Source organism: Hermetia illucens, chromosome 4, assembly GCF_905115235.1.
Source record: "Hermetia illucens chromosome 4, iHerIll2.2.curated.20191125, whole genome shotgun sequence".
Lineage (NCBI taxonomy): Eukaryota > Metazoa > Arthropoda > Insecta > Diptera > Stratiomyidae > Hermetia > Hermetia illucens.
Genome location: NC_051852.1, coordinates 8,841,937 through 8,863,912, shown reverse-complemented (window position 1 = coordinate 8,863,912; position 21,976 = coordinate 8,841,937). Strand labels below are relative to the sequence as shown.

General features: G+C 42.6%; 2 protein-coding genes across 6 annotated transcripts in view; one reads left to right on the top strand and one right to left on the bottom strand.

The window, feature by feature from the left end:
* LOC119654704 (gustatory receptor for bitter taste 66a-like) overlaps window positions 1–9,829 on the top strand; it is an 82,444-nt gene extending 72,615 nt beyond the window's left edge. For all 3 annotated transcript variants that reach the window (XM_038060222.1, XM_038060221.1, XM_038060223.1), the window contains exon 2: window positions 9,651–9,829. In XM_038060222.1, coding sequence (XP_037916150.1) covers window positions 9,651–9,800 — 150 coding nt within the window. In that variant the 3' untranslated portion in view covers window positions 9,801–9,829. The remainder of the gene's footprint in view (window positions 1–9,650) is intronic.
* Window positions 1–21,976, bottom strand: part of LOC119654703 (influenza virus NS1A-binding protein homolog) — a 250,906-nt gene that overhangs the window by 166,085 nt on the left and 62,845 nt on the right. The window lies entirely within an intron of this gene.

Sequence of the window (21,976 nt, the reverse complement as noted above, 5' to 3'; positions counted from 1 at the left end):
GCTCTATGTTTTTCTTATGTTGTTGCATTCCTAGAATATATTTCAAATGAGTTTCCGGTAAATTTTCAAACTTCTAACTTTATTTGATCAGATATTGGAGTGGGACCAGATGTTCCCACTAAATTTTAGGACAATAGTTTCAGCCGTTTTAGAATAAATTAGATATGTCAAACAGGGAGACAGGCAGGCATTTCTCTCAGGACATTAGATGCTACTTATTTAAATTACACTTGATACCTTCATAAAAATATTTTCTGATTAAATTGAGAGGGTTCTAATTACGATAATCACAAAATAATTTTTATTATTACTTTTCATGGTTGTTCATTCCAATAATTTCAGAACCTTAATAGCGAGGGATACGGACATTCTATGTGTAACTGCACAACGCAATTCATATTGAAATACATTGAAAAAGATACATCAGAAAAGTGAAAACTCTCAATCAATTAAGAATGGACATTCTGCCCCATAAAATTTCATCCAATTTAATACTATTCTATCTAATTTACTATCAACTACGTCTTTATGGACTTGTATCTTTCAAATACGATCAAAATCAAAATCGTTTAAAATTTTCAAAGAAAATATGGATTTTTAATGGAATATTGATAATATTCTATCTTTTCTGTGCATTTTATTCGTTTAGCTATTCCTATAAAGTAGAAAGTGGCTTTCGTGATTTAATGGTCACCCAAGTGGCTCTTTTTATGTATATTTTGTTATATTTCTGTGTAGTGTGCTCCTTATTGTGGCATTGGTTGACTGCATCGAAACTATCGAATGTATTCGACGAATTCCTTCAAATAGTATCTAATATCTTTTCCAATGAAAAACAAGTGATTAGTGCTAAATGGATCATTTTCGTGGTTATTAAAATTTGTTTGGCAATTCTTCGGATTGTAACTTTTAACTGGTATAAATTTTCTAGTTATCAAAACCTGCATGTAGCAATTTTCGTGGCCACGTTTGTCTCAAGCTTGATATATGTAATGACGGAGTCACATACGGATTGGATTTTCCTGACATACTTAGTAGTCCATAATATTTACAGAAAATATTCTAAAAATTTAGCAAAATTGTTGAACAAATTATCACAATTGAAGGCCCATAAAAAACAAGGATCCAGAATCCAGGAATATTGTTATATCAGCGACCAACTGGATGCCTATAGTTTGCTTTTATGGCGGATGAATAGAGCAGTGGAACAATTGAATTATTGCTTAGGACTAGTATTTTTTTCAAATATAACTATGAATAACACAACCATAGTTATAAAATTCTACTTCATTCTGGCGAGTTTTCTTGAAAATATCAGCGGTCATGAGAATTGGATATTTTTGAATGTATACGGAGCAGTTATTTTAATTGAATTGTCATCAATAATGTATCTGTCAAATGGAATTATGTGGTATTCAAATTCAATTAGCGAAATGATGGCTAAATTGACAGATTTCCAAAGGCTGGATAGTCGTCTTTGTACAACTGTGAGTAAAATGATTCTAGATGATTCAAAAAAAAAAATAGTACATGATGTATTCCTGGATCCTGCATGAGTATATCGTGAATTATCATTTGTCGATCTATAATACACAAACAAAACTCCTTCCATATACCATAAAACTGCGAACTCATTGAAGTGAGGACAAGAGATGAGAGAAAAGAAATTATTTTCTTTGAAGTCAGTGAGGTCGTCCGACCTTACTTTTGACAAAAATATTCATAGCTCAAGCCAGAAACCTTAACATCCCTTTATATCACGAAATGACTATGTCAAGCCCAAAACGGTCGCAAAATACATTAAAAACCGAGGGAAAGCAATAAGTCAACATAGCTTCACAAAGTCGCAAAGATACCCTGAAGCCAATCGTAATCCTTGCTCGTCTAATTATTAGTTGCCTGTACACCCCAACTTCTCCTGTAGCTGGAAACGTGCTTGGATCACTCCTATCCACAAAAATGAATTATTTTTGATAGTTCTAGGCCTATCTATTTGTCTTGTGACAAAATCTTTGGGCAGACCAACTTAATCATCGGCAAATACTATGATAGGAATAATACTGTTACGTTCTTGCCTTACGTAGACTCGTCACTAGTTACATTAACGGTACAATTCGAGGAATATTCATAACCGACGCGATCTGTTCTAACTCTAGAACTAGACTTACTTCGAGGGCGGACTTCCGGCTCTTTTATACCCCGCGGAACTTTCCAGGCAGACATGTGAACACTTTGCTAGAAAACTACTTTGCGCCTTTGACAAGATTTCCTTACTAGCATTAGAGTCATCTGTTAACAATTGTCCTAACTAAATATTCGCCCTACTGTTATACAATTTTAGTGTCCTGGCTAATTGTCACTACTATAATTCAAATTGGCGTCACACATAATCTATCAAAGTGATTTTCGTCACACTGTCCACCGTCTAAACTTGCTCGTACCGAACAAGAATCATCGCTATCTGCCTGGTATTCCGAATCGTGCCCATTTCCCCAAGTACTCCAATTTGTCCACTTCGACTAACTCAGTTAACGTCATCACTAAATTCCGTAGTCTCCCAACGAGGTACTTCCAACTTCGATTGCGACTTTAATGTTTTCTCCTTCTTGTGCTATAAACTCTGGAGCCACACCAATTGATTCTTGAAGGAGCTAACAGAACTGGTTCTTATAACAAACCTTGCTTGTTTTCTGCATCATAAAACTCCTTCCAAATGTAGTTCCAATCTAACATAGGAGCATGAACTTCCTACTTCGTCTCTTCCATACTTCCATACTTCCAAAGTTATACTCTTCACTTAATCTTACGCAATATAATCCTAAGCATCTTGTCCAATAAAACCGCGTTTGCCCGTCGTTGTAGTTTCGATGACACCTAAATTCTCACTGCTCATTTCTTCATGATGCTTCCATATGATGTCCCGGGTGATTGCTCGTAACACAACCATCAACATTTGTACTACCCCATGACCTTCATTTTCCGAAACGTTAAACACATATCTACCCATTTGCAGAAGATCCTGTTATTGTACCAGATACATCTTAGCTGAGCAATTTTTAACCGTTAAATCATCACAGCTTCCTCTTTGGTTATGGTCCTCCTTTTCATTTAGTTTTATCACTTTTCCAGAGCCTTGCCATACTTGCTCAAAATTCAACTTTTTCTCTGCCGTAGCACTCAAACAATAAACACTACTGGATCACTCTAGGATACTCACTCCTGTATCCTCCTTACTTTATCACTTCGGTTCCTTCACAGTAATTATCCCAAAACTCCTGATATTTCCATGTCCATTTATCTATCCCTTCCGATTCCTGCAACGCTTCTTCTAATTCCATGTTACGTACCTTCCTGTACTCCAATCATGGCACTTGCTTCTAAAAATGCGTATAAGTAAGTGTTACGCTCATCAACTTTACAACTCGGCGAACCATTGCCTTCAAGTCACTAAGCGAGTTGTAAACTGTTGCGAGATTCCTTGCCGTCCAGTCCAGCGTATGTCTGTTGCTACCTTTGTCCTGAACGGTCTCAAGTTCTTCTCAATCGCTTTTCGCCACTTAACACTTTGCGTCTGACGTATCGCTTCTTGAATAGTCATCTCTTCCGACTTTGCACTGTCCTGCCACCCTGCTTACAAATTTCCTCCTTTTATTTTGTACCTTCTCGCATGGCCTCCTCCTGCCATTTTAGACCTTCACTTATGACCTCTCCATGGTCTACTGCTTCTCGGCAGTTTCGCTCCTCCTCTTTAGTCACCTCCTGACTGACCATTTCTTGTTATTTTCGAATAACCTCACTGGACTGCAATTTGTCAACTTCCTCCTGCCGTTTTTCAATTTCTTGCACCATCTCTTCCGTCGGCTTTGGAACCTCATTGGCGTTCTCACGCTTTATCACTTCCTTCTATAAACTCAGTTTCTAATACATCGGCTTTTCATCTTGGCACACTACAGTTCCCTCTTTTCTTTCCTGAGGTTCTTCGGGGGAATCTCCCAATCGCTTTGTAGCTACTATCTGTTCTGCTACTTCTGGAGCACCTTTATACTGCGATTTTTTTTTCTCTCGCTACGCTACTTCCTGAGCACTTTCCTTTTGTTTTTCGTTCACCTTTTTTTCATTAAATATTACTTCCAACCGTTGCTTGAATTCTTCCATAAATTTTGCCTGCCTTGCATCTTGTCAGCTATTCCATCAATAAACATAGACCCGCCTCCTTGATATAAGAAACGCTTTCAACCAATCTACAAGCTCAATAATATCCTAAACTTTCAGCACACTTCAGCAATCTAATGTTTAGGTTTCTACATTATGGACGCTCACAAGTGAAAGTTTGGCAATGTTGCGTCGGTTGGAACCCCACAAGGCTCCATCCTTTTCGCAACCGATTTCTTGCCCTTTATAGCAAACATCTCTAACCTCACTTCCAACCACAATAAGGTCAAGATCTTCAAATATACCGGTAATCTCACCGTTAACACCTTCACAAACTACACATGCAGGTAACCTCACCCTACAAGTTTTACCGATACTTCACCAACTGGAAACTAGCCCTCCATGTCCAAAAGTGTCAACCGATTGTCTTCCGTGGGAATAGAATGAGGATAACTTTGAAAATGTCTTTAACAAGGCGCTACCAAATGGTGTACACAAACTGGGATTCGCCAAGAAAACCTCCTTCGTAAGAACAAATTCCCGCAAGTTCTCAATCCACAAAACAGTTCGCCGTTTCCTTTTCCATTATCACTGCGAAGCAGTAGACAACCCCTAATTTCAGTTCAAACGTTCTGCTTACAAAAGTCAACATGTTCTACTACAAGGGATTAATTAGGCCTTTGGTAACTTGTGGATTCATCTTCTGGATAAATGCCCCCCTCGACATGTGGAGATAAATCCTGCACCACTGTACCAATAACACCATCACTGATTTTTCAAAAACGGTATGCATCGATGGTGTCATAGTCAAATATATGGTGAAATCTCCAGAAAGGTATCACTCAAGCCAAATGAATACCTGGAACTCCAAAAAGTCTCCATGCAACTTGGAAAAAACTCCAAGCCATTTCGATATCCTGTCCCAAAACATGTCCACCACCACCGAAAAACCAAACATCCTTACGAACCACATTCTCAAAGCCTACCTTTCGACAATGTGCACGGCTGACCAACGCTGAAGCCCAAGTCAATCACCTCCTTTGAATCCATGCCATAATAATGCCTGAAAACCAGTCAATGCGATCAGATAAATTTTGAAATCTCTAGAAAGCTATCAGTCACACCCCAATCCCCAAGGAATTGAGTGTCTCCAGACTGAGATTGATGACAAAAACCTCGGAAGAATCAATTCCCCCAAGTCCTCATTCTATAGCATAATTATAACTGTTTGTTCGACAAAGAAGGAACATGATCCTTCATACTTTTCGTTTTGTCCAGGGCAGATGCAACTCATCGGACGCTACCTCACCTCTTCCCTGGGAGCAGCACGACCGAAGTGGTTACTAGGTGTTATTCGCTCCCTTTATAATGACTCGCAAACACGATATACAGGGACGTTCGTCTAGCCGAAGCAGGAGGGAGTCCTGAATTCGCTACCCACTTTATGGCGGATCGGACCAATTGGAGAGCACCTTTTTCATATTTTCCTTAGTCCACTCTGTTAGGCTAGCACTAAATTTTCAAAAAACAGACGACTTGCCGTTTCGGACTTTTTTTGTAGACCAATCATGGTCGTTTTTCTTGCAGCTCGGTTTTCAAACTGTCCAATAAGGATGAATAATATGCACCTGTAATAGTTGTACCTTTTCCAGATAGTCGATGAGGATCATTCCTTGTGAGTCCCAAAAGCCAGTTGCCATAATCTTTTCGGCCGAAGGAACTGTCTTCGTAGGCGCAAACCCTACGTAGAAAGATGCAGCTCCCTGCAATACTACGAAAAAACAACAATCACAGAGTCCCCAGACACTTGGCGTATGTTGGACAACCTGTACCAAGCAAAATAATATTGGAGATGAATAAGCTAACGCCCAACTTTGAAACAAAAACAAGAGGATTTATCTAGCCCCATGCTCCTTGACCAGGCCCTAGAATATCGCATGAAGGTATCACGATTAACGAGCGAACTCAATTGCTGTTTGGATTCGTAGACTAAAGGAGCGATCAGGATACAGAAAAAATTGGTAGCAATCTCTCCTTGAGAACCACTGATGGTAATGGAACTTAACTTTGCCGCCTTCCACTGGGACATTACTCCACCGCTCTTTGACTGGGACATTGCGGAATAGTGCCCTGACATCAAAACAGACCATGGCGACATGCATTTTCTAAAATAACTTCAGATTCCTTGACGCTTTCACTGCTTTCTCCCTATTTATTGTATTATTGCAGAATTAAATCTTTCATGGTTCCAGCAACTATAGAACCTTTCCAACGAACAAATGACCTAACTTTTGTGATGGGAGATGACAAATAAGGAACACCTAAAACAATGGCGAAACTGACCGTGAAGGTCCGCCCGAAAATTTTGAAGTCCCATTGAAGTACCCCGCCGACACGTGCTTGCACGCCTCTGTGCTAGCCAGGTTCGAGAATGGAGGGAGTGTCCTTTGAGCACTTCGATCCCTCCCGTGTCACTTTATAAAAATTCGCGTGTTCTTTCTGGTGCGTGGGCGCAGGCGAATCTCTCGAATGTGGAAAACTAAGCGAATCACTACTTGTACTTTCCGCTAAATTTCGTGTGTGGAGCTCATTCCGTTATCAGAAAAATCAGAAGTCAATACTGATGCATCGAATCGTAGCGGACATCACATCCGATGTTCACCAATCACCAATAGTAAAAAATGAAACCGAAATGTAACCCAACGCACTGAAAATTATTTTTCTTTTCTACATCACAAAACCCACAATTCCTGTTCATCGAGATGATTTCCCAGAACTTCGCTCCAACCTGGTTTCTACATTAACCGGCGTAAATATGAACGATTTCTCTTCTTTTGACTCAGAAATATTTTCACAAAATTACAAATTTTCAAACCACGCTTGCTCTTTCTCAGAAGACGAAACCTTACGGTCCGAGACTCGCTTACAAATTGAATACTCCGGCCCAGCTCATCAGCTGTCCTTCTAATCAGCCGGTCCCCCGTTCCGTTAATCTCTGTGATAAAAATACAACCTCACTCGTCTCAACAGATCAACCGTTAAATCTGTATTCCGAAATATATGAACCGGTCAATTTTAAATGCAAGGTCGATGTTTGCCTTTTGAAGGGAAGGGAAAATTGAAAGAAGTAAACTGCGAAAGGCAAGAGACGTTGAAAATGTAAGAAAAGGGGAGATTATGTCATATTAGTAGATGCATTCCCTTTTGGTTTGCCTTTGAAAAAGGCGAAGGAAAGACTGCACCTGACGCGGACACTACATTATTGAAAATGATGTTAAAAGTTCAGCCCCCTTGTGTTCGTGCTTATGAAGATGATTAAAATTGTTCTTTATCAATCTTCGTTCCATTATTTTTTTTATTTTTGATGCCTCGTTCTAAACATCACCTTTGAATGTCACAGGATGAACACTTCGAGATCCTCGATATTGATGATAATTTGGAGGTGGAACATTGAGATGTAAAATGATGGCCCAAGACTTCCCATTGAGTAGATTTAGTTCCTCTTTTCTTTTTTCGCGCAGTACGAGCCGCGGGTTGTGATCACAATAATGACAAATTTCCCGAGAAAACCATATCCCTTTTCATAGCAGCTCGCAAATATAATATCTCATTGTAGCGAATCTACATTCTTCCAGATAAACAAACAAAATTATGCCTTCTCAGCTTCAGCAAACAGTTGCCATTGTTTTTCTGAAAATTACGTCTTATCTTGTCTTTGCATGTAGTGAAAAGTATGATAGTTCCGTCACTAACTAAACCACCACCACCAATTTCTGGTATACACCAAACCCTTTCCCCATGATCAGACACTATTCTGACACTATTGGTCCTTTTTAATTATTGTGCCGCAATTTTCTGGAAAGCTTCATCTACTGAAATATTGAATCGAAGGTCACGGATGAGTTGGGCGTTTATCAATATCCACGTTATTATTGGAGGACCAGTAGACTCCTCGTGGGAGATGGTTGTGTGGCCCTCATCAACCATTTAACACCATCATCGGACATTTCATTCATCAATCGTGAATCGTAAGTAGCAATGGCGTGCTGGAAAATTTAGGTTCTACATCACATTTCTGTTTTGTCCACAAACAACAGATTCATTTATTAATTCTATTCCGGGCTCGAAAGGGGTCCTCTTCCACTTTCCTGTCCCACCTCTCGACGGGTCTGTTTGGTGATAAGGATCCCACCAGGACCATTCTAAATTTTTTTTGCTGGACGTAATTCAATTCCAAAGACCATCCAGGCCAACTGCATCTCTTAAATTCTACGGTCTGCCCTTCGCAATTTAAATTACCTCCACCCTTCCTCTACCTCTACTACCTACCTACCTACCTCAGAAGCAAAACCTTATTAAAACCGATTCAATCTCTGTCAGTCTGTCAGTCCCGATTTACTCCGAAACTACTGGACAGATTGTTACGAAATTTGCTGGTCTGCGTGTCCCTTCACATGTAGCGAGTGGTGCCATTTTGTATTGAATTTCAAGGGGGCCCCCATACATGCGAAAGGGGGATGTACATTTTTTTTCGCAAAATATGGTCATATAGGGTATCAAATGAAAGGGCTCGATTAGTACTTTTCGCAATTGACATTAGGGGAAACATAGGGGAGTGAGGGCTCCAAATGTGTGTGTAGCTATGCACGAATGGAAAAAGTGCATAGAGACTTGCTCACATAAGATGAACACAAAACCTTTTACCTGAAGGGCCGAACTTCCGGTACTCCGACTTGTATACCGTTTCATCGGATTTTTCAAGGGGCAGATGGCACAATAAATACAATTCGCCTTTAAGATGTTTTCTTTTTCAAACTCCAAAAAAAAAAATTGTTTGTTGGTTCTTCTCAACGGAGACATATTTAATTAAATTTGTTCGATAATCTGTTTACTACCTTTGACTAAATAAATAAATAAATAAAAAGTGCTCAAACCAGTCTCAGAGTGCTAAGTAATCTTAAGTTAACCTTTTTCCACACCAACACTTATAACTTAATTCAACAAATTTTTTTTTCCATTTAGCAATAAACAAATTACGCTAAATAAATTATGATGAAACTGCAAAGAGAATAGTTCATTGTTTACAAATTGTTCACACTATAATCATTTCCAGCAGTTTTCCGATACCCTCAGCCAAACCACAACAACCTACCTCATTTCCATGTGTAAATTGTTTGATAAATTAGCATACCCGCTTCAATATTCCAATTGCCAATTTTCCTTTAATACTTAAAAAACTAAAAAAAAAATCTATTCAAGTTTATTACACAATATTCACGAGAACGTTCTCAACGAACCCAAGATATTATGAAAAAAAAGATATTTACTTTATTAAGAATTTCACTCAATATTAAGTGAAGGCGGCAGTCATTACTGGTTGACTTCGGAAGGGAAAAACCTTGTGATTTGCGGGGAATAACTATATTTCATTTTTTTATTACTAATTTACGAGAAGCAAATATGTTAGCTGTCAACTTGTATCTCATTTGTACTTTCAGATCAATACGTTTTCAATGCAGTTGACACTCCAACAACTTGACATAAACGCCTGCGGACTATTCACGTTGGACAATCAACTTTGTTTTGCAATGATATCGTCGATAGTGTCACATTTGGTCGTGTTAATTCAATTTCATAAAACAACTTGATTTGATTGAAATATATTCACTGATTACGCATGTACAAATTTTTGTTTTTTTTCATTTAATTAAAGTTAAGATATAAGACAGTATCCGGTCCCAGAACATGTATGGAGGTTTCATCACTTTCCCCACAAAATCTACAGAAAGTGTCCGTAGATATCTCTAACTTCCCCAGGTGATAGTTTAGCCTGCAGTGACCAGCGAGTGTTCCCACTGTGATCTGGAGGCTCTTCTGAGGTTTAAACAATTTTTCGCCCCTTGGGTTCGTATCCCCCCATGAGCACCCTCGACTATTCCAATCTTGGTAAGTTCGCCCAGTAGAGTTCCCTCAGCCGTTCCTCTTCATTTTTTAATGCCATAGCCATGACCCCATTTACGATTCTGCAGAATGGCGGTGTTCCTTAACTGGTCAGCTCATCCGCTGCTTCATTGTCTTACAACCCAATGTGGCTGAAACCCAAAGGGGGCGGGGGGGATGTCAGTGGAATATCAAACAAAAGGGTTCAACAATCAGCGCCTTTCATATTAGCTTGAAGGTGAGGGAACGTAGACCCAAAATATAGACTCCATAAGGTGTGCCAGGTCTCCAGCTGAAAAATCTGAAAATATTCACAAAGACGTATCTACATAAAATCTAGGCCTCAAAATACATCCCATTCCATACGTCACTAACACCAGCCCTTATGTGCGGAATTTTGCTCGCACAACTCCCGTCACGGTCAAACGTGTGCAATACTTTTCTGTCTTCAGAAAATTTTAAAGAATGTGTTGGGAGTTGAATCCCCTATAAATAATCTTCTTGCTTTTGACATTTGCCAAAGAGAAGAGGGGAACGTCAAAAAGTATAAACTTGAAGTGAGACAAGCCTTATTCTCAGAAACTAACCTACTGAAAAACCGGGAACAATCTTTATGCCTCTTAGTGAAATCTACGCATTCAATCTCGATATCGAGTTGATGACACATGTATGTATGTATTCCATTTTAAAATCCATTGAACTTTAACTTCATCCGAGAAGCACAGTCCGTACGATACAAACAGCTGGACACTAGAAAGTTTGGTGCAAATCCTACCATTATTGGCTGGTTTTGGGCAAGCTTAGGCCAGGACAAGACAGTTTTTGACCTGACTATAATTCACACGCATATCGTGTTGTAAGTAGGAAGTGATACCTTATAACCACTGCTCAAAGGCAAGGAGGCAATGTCTGATGAATTGACTCTTCCTTGGTCAAAACCATCAGATATACTTTTTTGATGGCCAGACAGAATTTCAATGATCGTGAAGAACCGAAAAAAAAGTCATCGATGGACTGAGTGAAATTGATCTTCTTTTCAGGTTTAAATTCAGGAACAAGTTTTACAAAGCAGCAACTAGAACAACCTACTATCCCCGCTTCTTTACGAAATTTGCATGGAAACCTAAGAGAAAGTGAATCGAGGACGTAAGTACGCTTCCGAAATGGGTCAGTATTAAAAGAAAAAGCTCAATAGGTAGCGTAGTAACCCTCAATTCCCCATGGAAGGAAGCACGAAAAAACACAAGGACGGCGTGAGGGGATCTACAACGGTAGTTTGATGGAGCGTTGTGGCGAAGCGATATTAATCAACCGCTTTACAGCCCTGCTCGCGAAGATTTTCCAAACACACCAATTTGCACACTTTTCGAGTTCACACGAATGACTTTTGGCCTGAGCAATGCGATGCAAAACTTCCAGAAATTCATCAACTCTGTACTACCAAACTTAAGCGTTCTATTTCATCTATTTGTATGACGTTCTGGTCGCATCTTTCACCGACTCCGAGCATTTGACACATTTCTAGTGCACTTTTCCACGCCTCCTTGATAATGGTCTAATTCTCAACGTTGAACAATGTAAATTTCTCCAGCAGCAGGTGAAATTTCTAGCTAGGCAAGGTGCAAGTGATCGTGGGCTTTCCTCTGCCAAAGGCGATCAAAGCCCTTAGAAGGTTCTTGCGTATGGTAAACTTCTACTGCAGTTTCTTGTCCAAAGCCGATCATAGAAAGCCCTTCCTGTCTGATCCTAAGACGCAAGAATAGCGTGAGGTTGTGTGGTCTCAAGAAACTGTCCAGACATTTAAGACCATCAAACAGCGCTACACTTTTGGCACTCCCTCAACAGGATGCAATTTTAGCCGTGTTTGTCGAAGCCTCGTAGTAGGCACTGGTCTTCACTAGATGGTGAAGCAAATCTGGCAATCGTTAGGTTTCTTCTGAAAACAGTTGAATCCCGCACAAGGGGGGGTTCACCTTGTTCACAGACCATAAGCGTTTGACTTTTGTCAGCCCGATATAACGTCCCCCACCAACTTTGACACTTACCCTTCATAAGTCAGTTCAATCTGATAGAGACAACTTAGTTCCGGATATCGAAGAGATCAATATCCCAGCCACAGTCGATTTTTCGACAACTGCTGTGGCCCCGAAGACTGACGCAGTTCTTCAGAGCCTGCAGTCGGACTTCAAATACAATTTCAAAGAGTTCATCACCTCCGGCTCACCTTCCTTTGTCTTCTTTTTTTTCCTCAGCCTTTGTCCCTTTTTCCTTTATGTACTCCGAGATCTCCAAAAAGGGACCCAGACCATATATTTCGTTGTCCCGATTGCACACCCCGGTATCCGGACAACGAACCGACTCATCCCCAGTAAAAATTTTTGGCCGCCATGTACAAAGTGTAAGATCACTAGGCATACTAGAAAGGAAGTAGCTATACTACCTAAGTCGACAAAGTGCTTCCACAACACTTCGACTTTTAGCCCCTTTGCCTGATCATTGATCGTTTTACGCGGTGGCCTGAAGCAATATTATATTATAGCAGTCATGTGCTCAGGCGCTCTGTTGAGAATGTATTCCGCATCACATCTTGTCACACGTAACCTGCGGTTCACACCCCTTAGAAGCTGGAAATCTGGTGAGAAATAATGCCACGCGAATGCCGCTGCAGCCACCATAGGAGGGGTCCTATGAGGTCTTCGAACGTGGGGAGCACGCGTCTAGTCTGTGTCAAGTCCAAGACAATCCCCTTGTGCAGGCTAAAGTCTTTCTTGAAGGAAGCAGACGGCACTGGAAAAAAGAGTGGGCGCCGTTTGACCACAGCCGTGTAGCCGCGCAACGGGTTCAGCTGGGACGAAATGCTACTAATCACCCGCTTCACAGCCCTGTCTGGGGAAAGCGATGCCGCGCCCGATAATGAAACTGAAGGATAATTTCTCTGAAAATGTATTGAAGAAGTGAAGAACTGGGTTCCAAAGTTCTGGTGGAGAGCCTCACGAATAGAGGTTGAGATACTGTTATTTCTTTATCTGATGTACCAAAACGAAGTTGTGAGCCGGAATAGGCCTTTTTCCACTGAGCTTTTGTTTAGGAATCGGGGGAGTTCTAAGTTCGCTATCCACTTGATGGCGGGTCGGAACAATTGGAAAGCATCCTACTTCAACGGTTGTGATCCACGAACCCCTCATTCTTGGACAAGCTGCAAAAAGTATATGACTTCTGGTTTTGTCCAGGGCGGAGGCAACTCACCAGACGCTGAGGTGAGACCTCTGCCCTGGGAGCTATGTAAACGAAGTGGTTACAAGGTGGCATTTGCTCCCTCCTATAAATTCAAAAACGCGACATGTGTACGAATTATAACGAGGACAAAAACCGCCTGGTAGGATTCAGGCCTAATCCGGCCGAGGCCTGCCCTGGACAAGCCCGCAAGTCATATACTTTTCCCATTGATTTATTGTAATAGAGCCAACGAATGTGGGGGCCAAAAATCTAGAAATTGCGTACCCCACGTTGGGACCTATTTGTAATTACAAAATTGATCCTAAATTCGATGGAGTTTCGATATTTGCGGGCAGACCTGCACGGTCAATTTAGTCAACTTTGTGGAATTGGTTCAATGTATGATGGTTGTGCTTTATGCCGAGTCGGCTGAACCATTCCACTCCTTGTTTAAAAATGATTGAGATTGTATCTACAAGGCAGGACGCCAGGACCTTCGTGTTCAAGAATCATTCCGACGTTATTTCAATACGGGTTGGTGAAACGAAAACAATCAGAGAAAAACACGAACTGGGAGAACCCAGACCTTAAGTCAAAAGCAGGATAATCGTGAGACACGCTTCCTTTTCGCTGCAACGATGTTGGAAACACATAATCACTAATGTCCCTAACATAACCACGTTCAATAAACCTCATTTTAATGTCTCGGATTTTGTTTAAAAAAAAACAGTTGTTGATACTGGCCTGCAACTAACCCTAGACAGATTCATGGACGTAGACGGTCAATCTTTCATAGTGTGACTATTTTTTATGTGGTGGTCAAAGGGTAGTATAGGTCCCAGGGCGAAACGTGGATTGGTACCCACGATGGAGCATAAAACCTGGGAAATGCCTGCTGAACCAACACCAACAGCTCTACTACCAAACCGTATCTCCACCTCCACGTGGTGACCGCTGGGAGCTCTTTCGTAACGAAAAGCTGCAGACGGAGAAGGATGAAGGCGAGTCTCCCACGCCTAAAAACGGGACAAACTGTACCAACTGGTCCTCCAGGTTGGGGGTTGGGTAGGGCTGACAACCCTACACGGAAAACCGATGTTACGGAGCCACGAAAGGAGCCTCGGACAGGACGGACCCTACACCGACAACGGATTAACGATTTGCGTATTTTCTCATGGAACGTGCGCTCCCTGTACAGAAATGGACCTGCCAAATAGCTAGCCGATACCCTCTCCCAATATAAAGCTGATGTAACAGCGTTGCAGGAGATGCGTTGGGCAGGAACGGGTTTCCTGGAAAAGAGCCACTACACCATATATTATAGTGATCATCCAGTAAACCATGTGCTCGGAGTAGGTTTCTTAGTCAGTCATGAAATTAAACCAGCTGTTATCCGCTTTAAAAATATCAGCGAAAGGCTATGCACTCTGCGCTTGGAAGGCAAATATAGAAATATAAGTCTCATTAACATTCACGCCCCTACGGAGAAGACTGCAGAGTCGGAGAACGATACCTTCTACGAGGCAGTAGAACGAACCCTCGAAGCCTGTCCTAAATATGATGTCAAAATCATACTTGGAGATTTTAACAGCCAAATAGAGACGGAGAACGGAGAGTATTCAGGCGATACGTTGGTTCCCGCAGCTTACATAAAAATACAAATGATAACCGACTGCAGATTATTCAATTAGCAGTGTCACACGAAATGGTTATTGGAAGTACCTGGTTTTCTCGGAAAGCGGTCCATAAACATACGAAATGGGGCTGTCCAGGCGAGACCACTTTCAACCAAATTGACCACGTGTTGATTCAGAACCGCCAGCTGTCAGCCCCGATAAATGTCAGAACATACAGAGGGGCCAATGTAGACTCCGGTGGTTGCCGTCTATGATAGCATAGCCAGGGTAAAACTATAATAATAATAATCGTTGGCGCAACAATCCATATTGGATCAGGGCCTTGAAGTGTGTTAGAGCACTTCATTCAAGACCGTAACGGTACACTAGGAGGCAATGTGGTCAGCATTGCGCTCGCCCGAGATTATTACCCTGATTTGACTCAGGTACTCATTCACAGCTGAGTCGACTGGTATCCGACGTCAAATCACGATGCAAATTCCACTGCCACCAGTGAGATTTGAACCGCGACCTTCCGTATGACAGCCTAGTGCTCTAACCACTGAGCTATCCGGACACAGTAAAACTATACACGACGAAATTGATAAGACTAATTAGGCTGCCCACGACCAATGGGCGAGGCCAAATAAACGCAGTAGAATCACTCTCGAGACCTTCCGACATCAACAACGGTCGATGACAAGAGATGCCCTATCATGCGTCTTCTTTAACCTCGCCCTGGAGAAAGTGATCCGTGATGCTGAGGTAAATTCGAGGGTTACGATCCTCTCTAATTCCACCCAACTACTGGCCTGTGCTGACAATATCAACATCATGTTAAGAACGATCTGAGACGTACAAACTGCCTTCCTCCAGATCGAATAAGCAGCATTGGCGCGAGATCTGGGGCTGTACATCAATGAAGGCAAGACAAAATATATGGTGACAATGTCAGCACAAAAAACCAGCCAACAACATCAAATCGCACAGGTCAAACGGGGAGGGTAAAGATAGGAGAGTACAACTTGAGACCGTTGATAATTTCCTCCACCTAGGTTCGAAAATCACAACAGATAACAGCTACGATGAAGAAATACGCGCACGGTTGTTGTCAGCCACCAGAACCTATTTCAGCTTACAAAAACTGTTCCGCTCGAAACGTCTCACCATAGGGTCAAAGCTCTTACTGTCCAAGACAATGATCTTCCTCGGAAACTTAGGTTCTTAGCAAGAAGAATTGCGAACTCTTGGCCGCGTTCGAGAAAAGAATCCTCTGAAGAATTTTTGGCTCCCTACATTGAGGATTGACGATTCTGTAGCCTATGAGCGATGTGGATAAAATCCGGCTCAATAGGTTGCGGTAGTCGGGTGACTTAATCAGCTCTCGATCAACGTGCGAGGCCAGATAAATGCAGTAGGATCACTCTCGAGACCTTTCGACATCAACAACGGTCTATGACAAGGGATGCCCTATCATGCGTCCTCTTTAACCTGGCCCTCAACAATTCTGTAGCCTATGAGCGATGTGGATAAAATCCTGCTCAATAGGTTGCGGTAGTCGGGTGACTTAATCCGTATGGATGAGGACGATCCAGCCCGAAAAGTCTATAAGGGCAATATCCATAGTAGAAAAAGAAGACGAGACAGACCCTGCCTGAGATAGAAGGATTGCTTAGGCCAGGTCGCCAGACAGCTTTTAGGGATATCGAATTGGTGAACCTCGGCGCAAAACTGAGAGGTCTAGAGTTCCTTATTAAAGTAGGCCTGGACCGGATACCGATTGTTGCGCCGTTAATGATGGTGGTGATGGGAACCAGGATCATACTCTGAGAACATATATTCCTGAAAAATTTTTAGAGGATGTGATCTCTACTCGGCTCCCCTTGTAGTGCAGTTACGCTCCTCTCCTCAGATGGGCAAGAAGAGAAACGCACCGCTCTTCAAGTACCAACACTCCCATTCCACTGAGGGTGCTATTCTCTCCTTGCCCATCTGAGGAGAGGAGCGTAACTTCCTTCCTCAGGATAAAGAGTCAGTGGTTACGTGTGCTCATTTTAATAATTCCATCAGCCCTTATTACCAATTTTGGCAAAATTCCTGGTCACACATATCCTTTCAGCCGACATAATGATAGGAACTTTCGTTTCACATGCGAAGCGTGCCTCATTAGCTGCCAACAACAGTGGGGTACATTCGCTAATTTCCTTTTCACTCATCAGATCGAAATGTACTAACAGCCAAATAGTCGCCTTCCAAATGTTAGTAATGAAATCCTCCATCCAGAGCCGCCGGAATACCATACGCTCAGAAGAGTTGAAACAATCGCTTCTCTAGCAATGGCACATCAAGTCGAAACAGCAGCTCGCGACCACTTTGCACCATTCGGACCTTCATCAATTGATCCAGCAACTGATGATCTAGATTCAAAGTCTCCACATTCAGAGGATCCCGATTTAATAGCTGTTTCAACAGTGCTAGGAGGTCCTGGTTATGAAGTAGACCGAGGTGTAGCCTTCTATACTTCGTGCTCTCAATGATCCCTCTTAGAATTCGTTGACGGTCCAGCAGAAACTGAATTTCCAACTGCGCTAATGAAAAGAGCTCATTACATCACTCCGTCGCTCCTCGAAGTTCACCGCACTCGCTGTCGATTTCAAAGCCGCTGCTAAAGATGCTTAGAGCAACACGATTCGCCTTCGTTCTTGCGCTTCCTGCCACCTCGTCTCGTTGTATAATTCGTAATTGGACTTCATCACGCTCACTTCTTCCTCCAGTAAATGGAAAATTCGATTCTCCTTAGCATCTAACTCCGCCAGCCCGTTATTAATTCGCTTCTCATCTGTGGAATCCATAGTACCAAACAGAGTCTTGCTAAGCCTCCCAGAAAGATCGCCTCCCACGCCGAGGTGTTTCTGTTACCACGTGGAAAAGCTACCTCCTTTCGTTTTCTCTTCATCCAGCCAGCGATGTATGGTTGCTACCAGAACTTCACACCTCTTGCATTCTAGAGATGTTCGCCACCATTTCTCACGTTTCGCTTGTATCTCCTAGCTGGATTTTCGTCAAGATAGACCATCGAGACGCCAAAACTCAAACAGGGCTCCTGTAGGCTCGACCTGCTTCACCTGCGGCATTCCGCCGTAAACCAATGTCCACCACCAGGGAACCAGTAGCAATATGCATGCCGCCTTATTTCTAACAGTTGTTATTCCTAATTTTACAAACTTCATGTTCTTTCCCACAACCATCTACCACTAACTATTGTACAATATTTTTTGCATCGCTGAAGGCGGATTTCTTTTAATTTAGGCCTAAGTAAGTGGCTTTCACAGCATCGTAGGCCCTTAACTGAAGATCGTCGCGCAACATATGGCTCATGGTATGCGTGGAGACGTTCATTTCACTCGCTAAACGCTTTTGTTTGCGCAGCAGATTCCGATAAACTCTTGCACGAACAGCCTATACAACATTCGGCTGTCGTATCTGTGTATCGTTATTACGTTTGGTACACGAATCGCTCACTTATCGATAATGGTTTAAGCATTTCATGAATCTCTTTGGCGGTCTTTCCTCATTCGTGTACCTGCTTGACCTTATTTTGCTTCCATAGCCACTGAATCTGCTTCAGGACGTGGATTAATATTGATCGCCAAAAGTTGAAAATTTAAAGTGTATGTTTCATTGTTTACTTCAATGCTTAACTTTAGATTTTTAGGTCAACAGAACCACTGCTTACTTGGCCTATAGGCTTATGAGCTTTTGGGGACCGTTTCCCCAATCAATTGAAAGATGTTTCTTCAGTTTGATTTATTCTTTATTATAATTCACTGGAAGCTTATCACAGATTTTTGAAAAACCTCAGAATCTTCCTTTTTGTTAGAATTCTTAATACTCCGGACAATTTAAATTATGGTCCTTCTTTGGCAGACGAGACTAGAGTGTCCGGTTTGACAAATGTTAAGAATGAAATTTGTCAGCCCAGTCTTCTGTCAGGCCGTCAGCTGTTTATAGGGCCATTGAATGCAGCGGTAGAGACGAATTCACAATGGCGTTCAGGTTCGCGCGCCGTGTGCCGCCACAAGCTGATGGTCCTTACATTTAAATTATTCTAGACTTTTTACGAAATACCAATATTTTGTGCTATAAACATTATTTTTAGTAACAAAATACAAATAATTTTTTATTCTATCACCCTGGTAATAAGAATATAAAGATATATATTGACACACTTTTGTACTGCGCACCTAGATGAAACTCTACAGTGGCCATTGCAAAACTGTTGGTAGTTCTCTAATTTACTTAGGCTAGGGATGAAAGTCCTGAGGGTTTAACGTGAGCACCTGCCGTGTAGGTATAATCCCACGGTCCTCTTCGGACACGGATTGATTTGGAGACCACAATCAGAGCCCCGCCATGACTGGCACAGCGGTACTGGTTTATACTGAAGGCAGGCTGTCTAGCACCTTTGCCGCAACTAAGGGGTAGGGCACCCGAGGTGTGCAGCGCAACTTCACGCTTGAGCTCCGAGGAGCTCTGCCCGCAATGTAGGCATAACCACAACCACCATGAAACTCCCACAAGATGACCAACCGCAAACAACCGAGCCGACACTGTCACGCTAAGTCAGCTCAGGTTCACCTTGATGCCGGCTATGTCGTGACTACGCTTCCCTCTGCATATCCAGTAGATCCTACCCCAAGGGTAATCACAAACGAACCGCCTCCAGTGTTCTTCCTTAAACTCCCTCAGGATATCTTTATAAGACAAGACACCTCGCCTATAGGCGCGCCTAAGCTGGTCAGCATCAACATCAGATGTGACAACAATTAGACGGCATGCCCTTTGGAATCTCTTCCTCACCACTTTGGTTCTTACTACAAAGGAACCGTAAAACAAAAATACCGATTAAGGCATATAATAATTTATTATTAATGTTATGCACAAATAGAACTTTTAATCCCGTTGACTAGTCAAATTATTCATCATCATCATCAACGGCGCAACAACCGGTATCCGGTCTAGGCCTGCCTTAATAAGGAACTCCAGACATCCCGGTTTTGCGCCGAGGTCCACCAATTCGATATCCCTAAAAGCTGTCTGGCGTCCTGGCCCACGCCATCGCTCCATCTTAGGCAGGGTCTGCCTCGTCTTCTTTTCCTACCATAGATATTGCCCTTATAGACTTTCCGGGTGGGATCATCTTCATCCATACGGATTAAGTGACCCGCCCACCGTAACCTATTGAGCCGGATTTTATCCACAACCGGACGGACATGGTATCGCTCATAGATTTCGTCATTGTGTAGGCTACGGAATCGTCCATCCTCATGTAGGGGGCCAAAAATTCTGCGGAGGATTCTTCTCTCGAACGCGGCCAAGAGTTCGCAATTTTTCTTGCTAAGAACCCAAGTTTCCGAGGAATACATGAGGACTGGCAAGATCATAGTCTTGTACAGTAAAAGCTTTGACCCTATGGTGAGACGTTTCGAGCGGAACAGTCTTTGTAAGCTGAAGTAGGCTCTGTTGGCTGACAACAACCGTGCGCGGATTTCATCATCCTAGTTGTTATCGGTTGTGATTTTCGACCCTAGATAGGAGAAATTGTCAACGGTCTCAAAGTTGTATTCTCCTATCCTTATTCTTGTTCGTGCTTGTGTTTGACCAGTGCGGTTTGATGTTGTTGGTTGATTCGTCTTCGGTGCTGACGTTGCCACTATATATTTTGTCTTGCCTTCCTTGATGTGCAGCCCAAGATCTCGCGCCGCCTGCTCGATCTGGATGAAGGCAGTTTGTACGTCTCGGGTGGTTCTTCCCATGATGTCGATATCGTCAACATAGGCCAGTAGTTGGGTGGACTTGAAGAGCATCGTACCTCTTGCATTCACCTCAGCATCACGGATCACTTTCTCTAGGGCCAGGTTAAAGAGGACGCATGATAGCGCATCCCCTTGTCGTACACCGTTGTTGATGTCGAATGGTCTTGAGAGTGATCCTGCTGCTTTTATCTGGCCTCGCACATTGGTCAGGGTCAGCCTAGTCAGTCTTATTAATTTCGTCGGGATACCGAATTCTCTCATGGCCGTGTACAGTTTTACCCTGGCTGGTTGGTGGTGGCAGTATTTGTCCGTCGTCTTCAGTTGGCGGGACCTCCAACTCGCCGATGTTCTGGTTGTTCAGTAGCTCATCAAAGTACTCAACCCATCGCTCTAATATGCCCATTCTGTCGGAAATCAGATTTCCCTCTTTGTCTCGGCAGGATGAGCATCGAGGTGTATAAGGCTTCATTCTGCTGACTTGTTGGTAAAACTTCCGCGCCTGGTGCGGTTGCTCCCTGTACTTTTCTAGTTCACAGACTTGTTGGTTCTCCCAGGCTTCCTTTTTCCGTCTGTGAAGTCGCTTCTCCGCTCGACGGAGTTCATGATAAGTCTCTGCGCGTGCCCGCGTTCTTTGAGAATGCAACATTACTCGGTATGGGGCATTCTTCCGTTCCGTTGCTAGCTTACATTCATCGTCAAACCAGCCGTTCCGACTCCTTTTGCGGCTGGGGCCAAGTATATTTGTGGCCGTATCCATGATAACGTTCTTCAGGTGGTTGTGAAGATCATTAGTTGATGCTTCATCTCCAGGTCCTCTATTGACTGCGGTTATTGCGGCATCCATTTCCCTCTTATAGGTGTCGCGGAGGGTTGTGTTGTGGATGGCTTCAGTGTTCACTCTCACCTGATTGTCATAGGGGATTCTAGGTGGTATTGTTATTCGAGCTCGGAGCACCATGCCAACGAGATAGTGATCCGAGTCTATATTGGCCCCCCTATATGTTCTGACATTCATCAAGACTGAGAGGTGGCGGCGTTCGATCAACACGTGGTCAATTTGGTTGAAAGTGGTCCCGTCTGGAGAGGCCCACGTATGTTTGTGGACCGCTTTCCGCGCAAGCCAGGTACTTCCAATAACCATTTCGTGTGACCCTGCTAATTGAATAGCCCGCAGTCCGTTATCATTTGTTTTTTCGTGTAAGCTATGGGAGCCAACGTATCGCCTGAATACGGGCT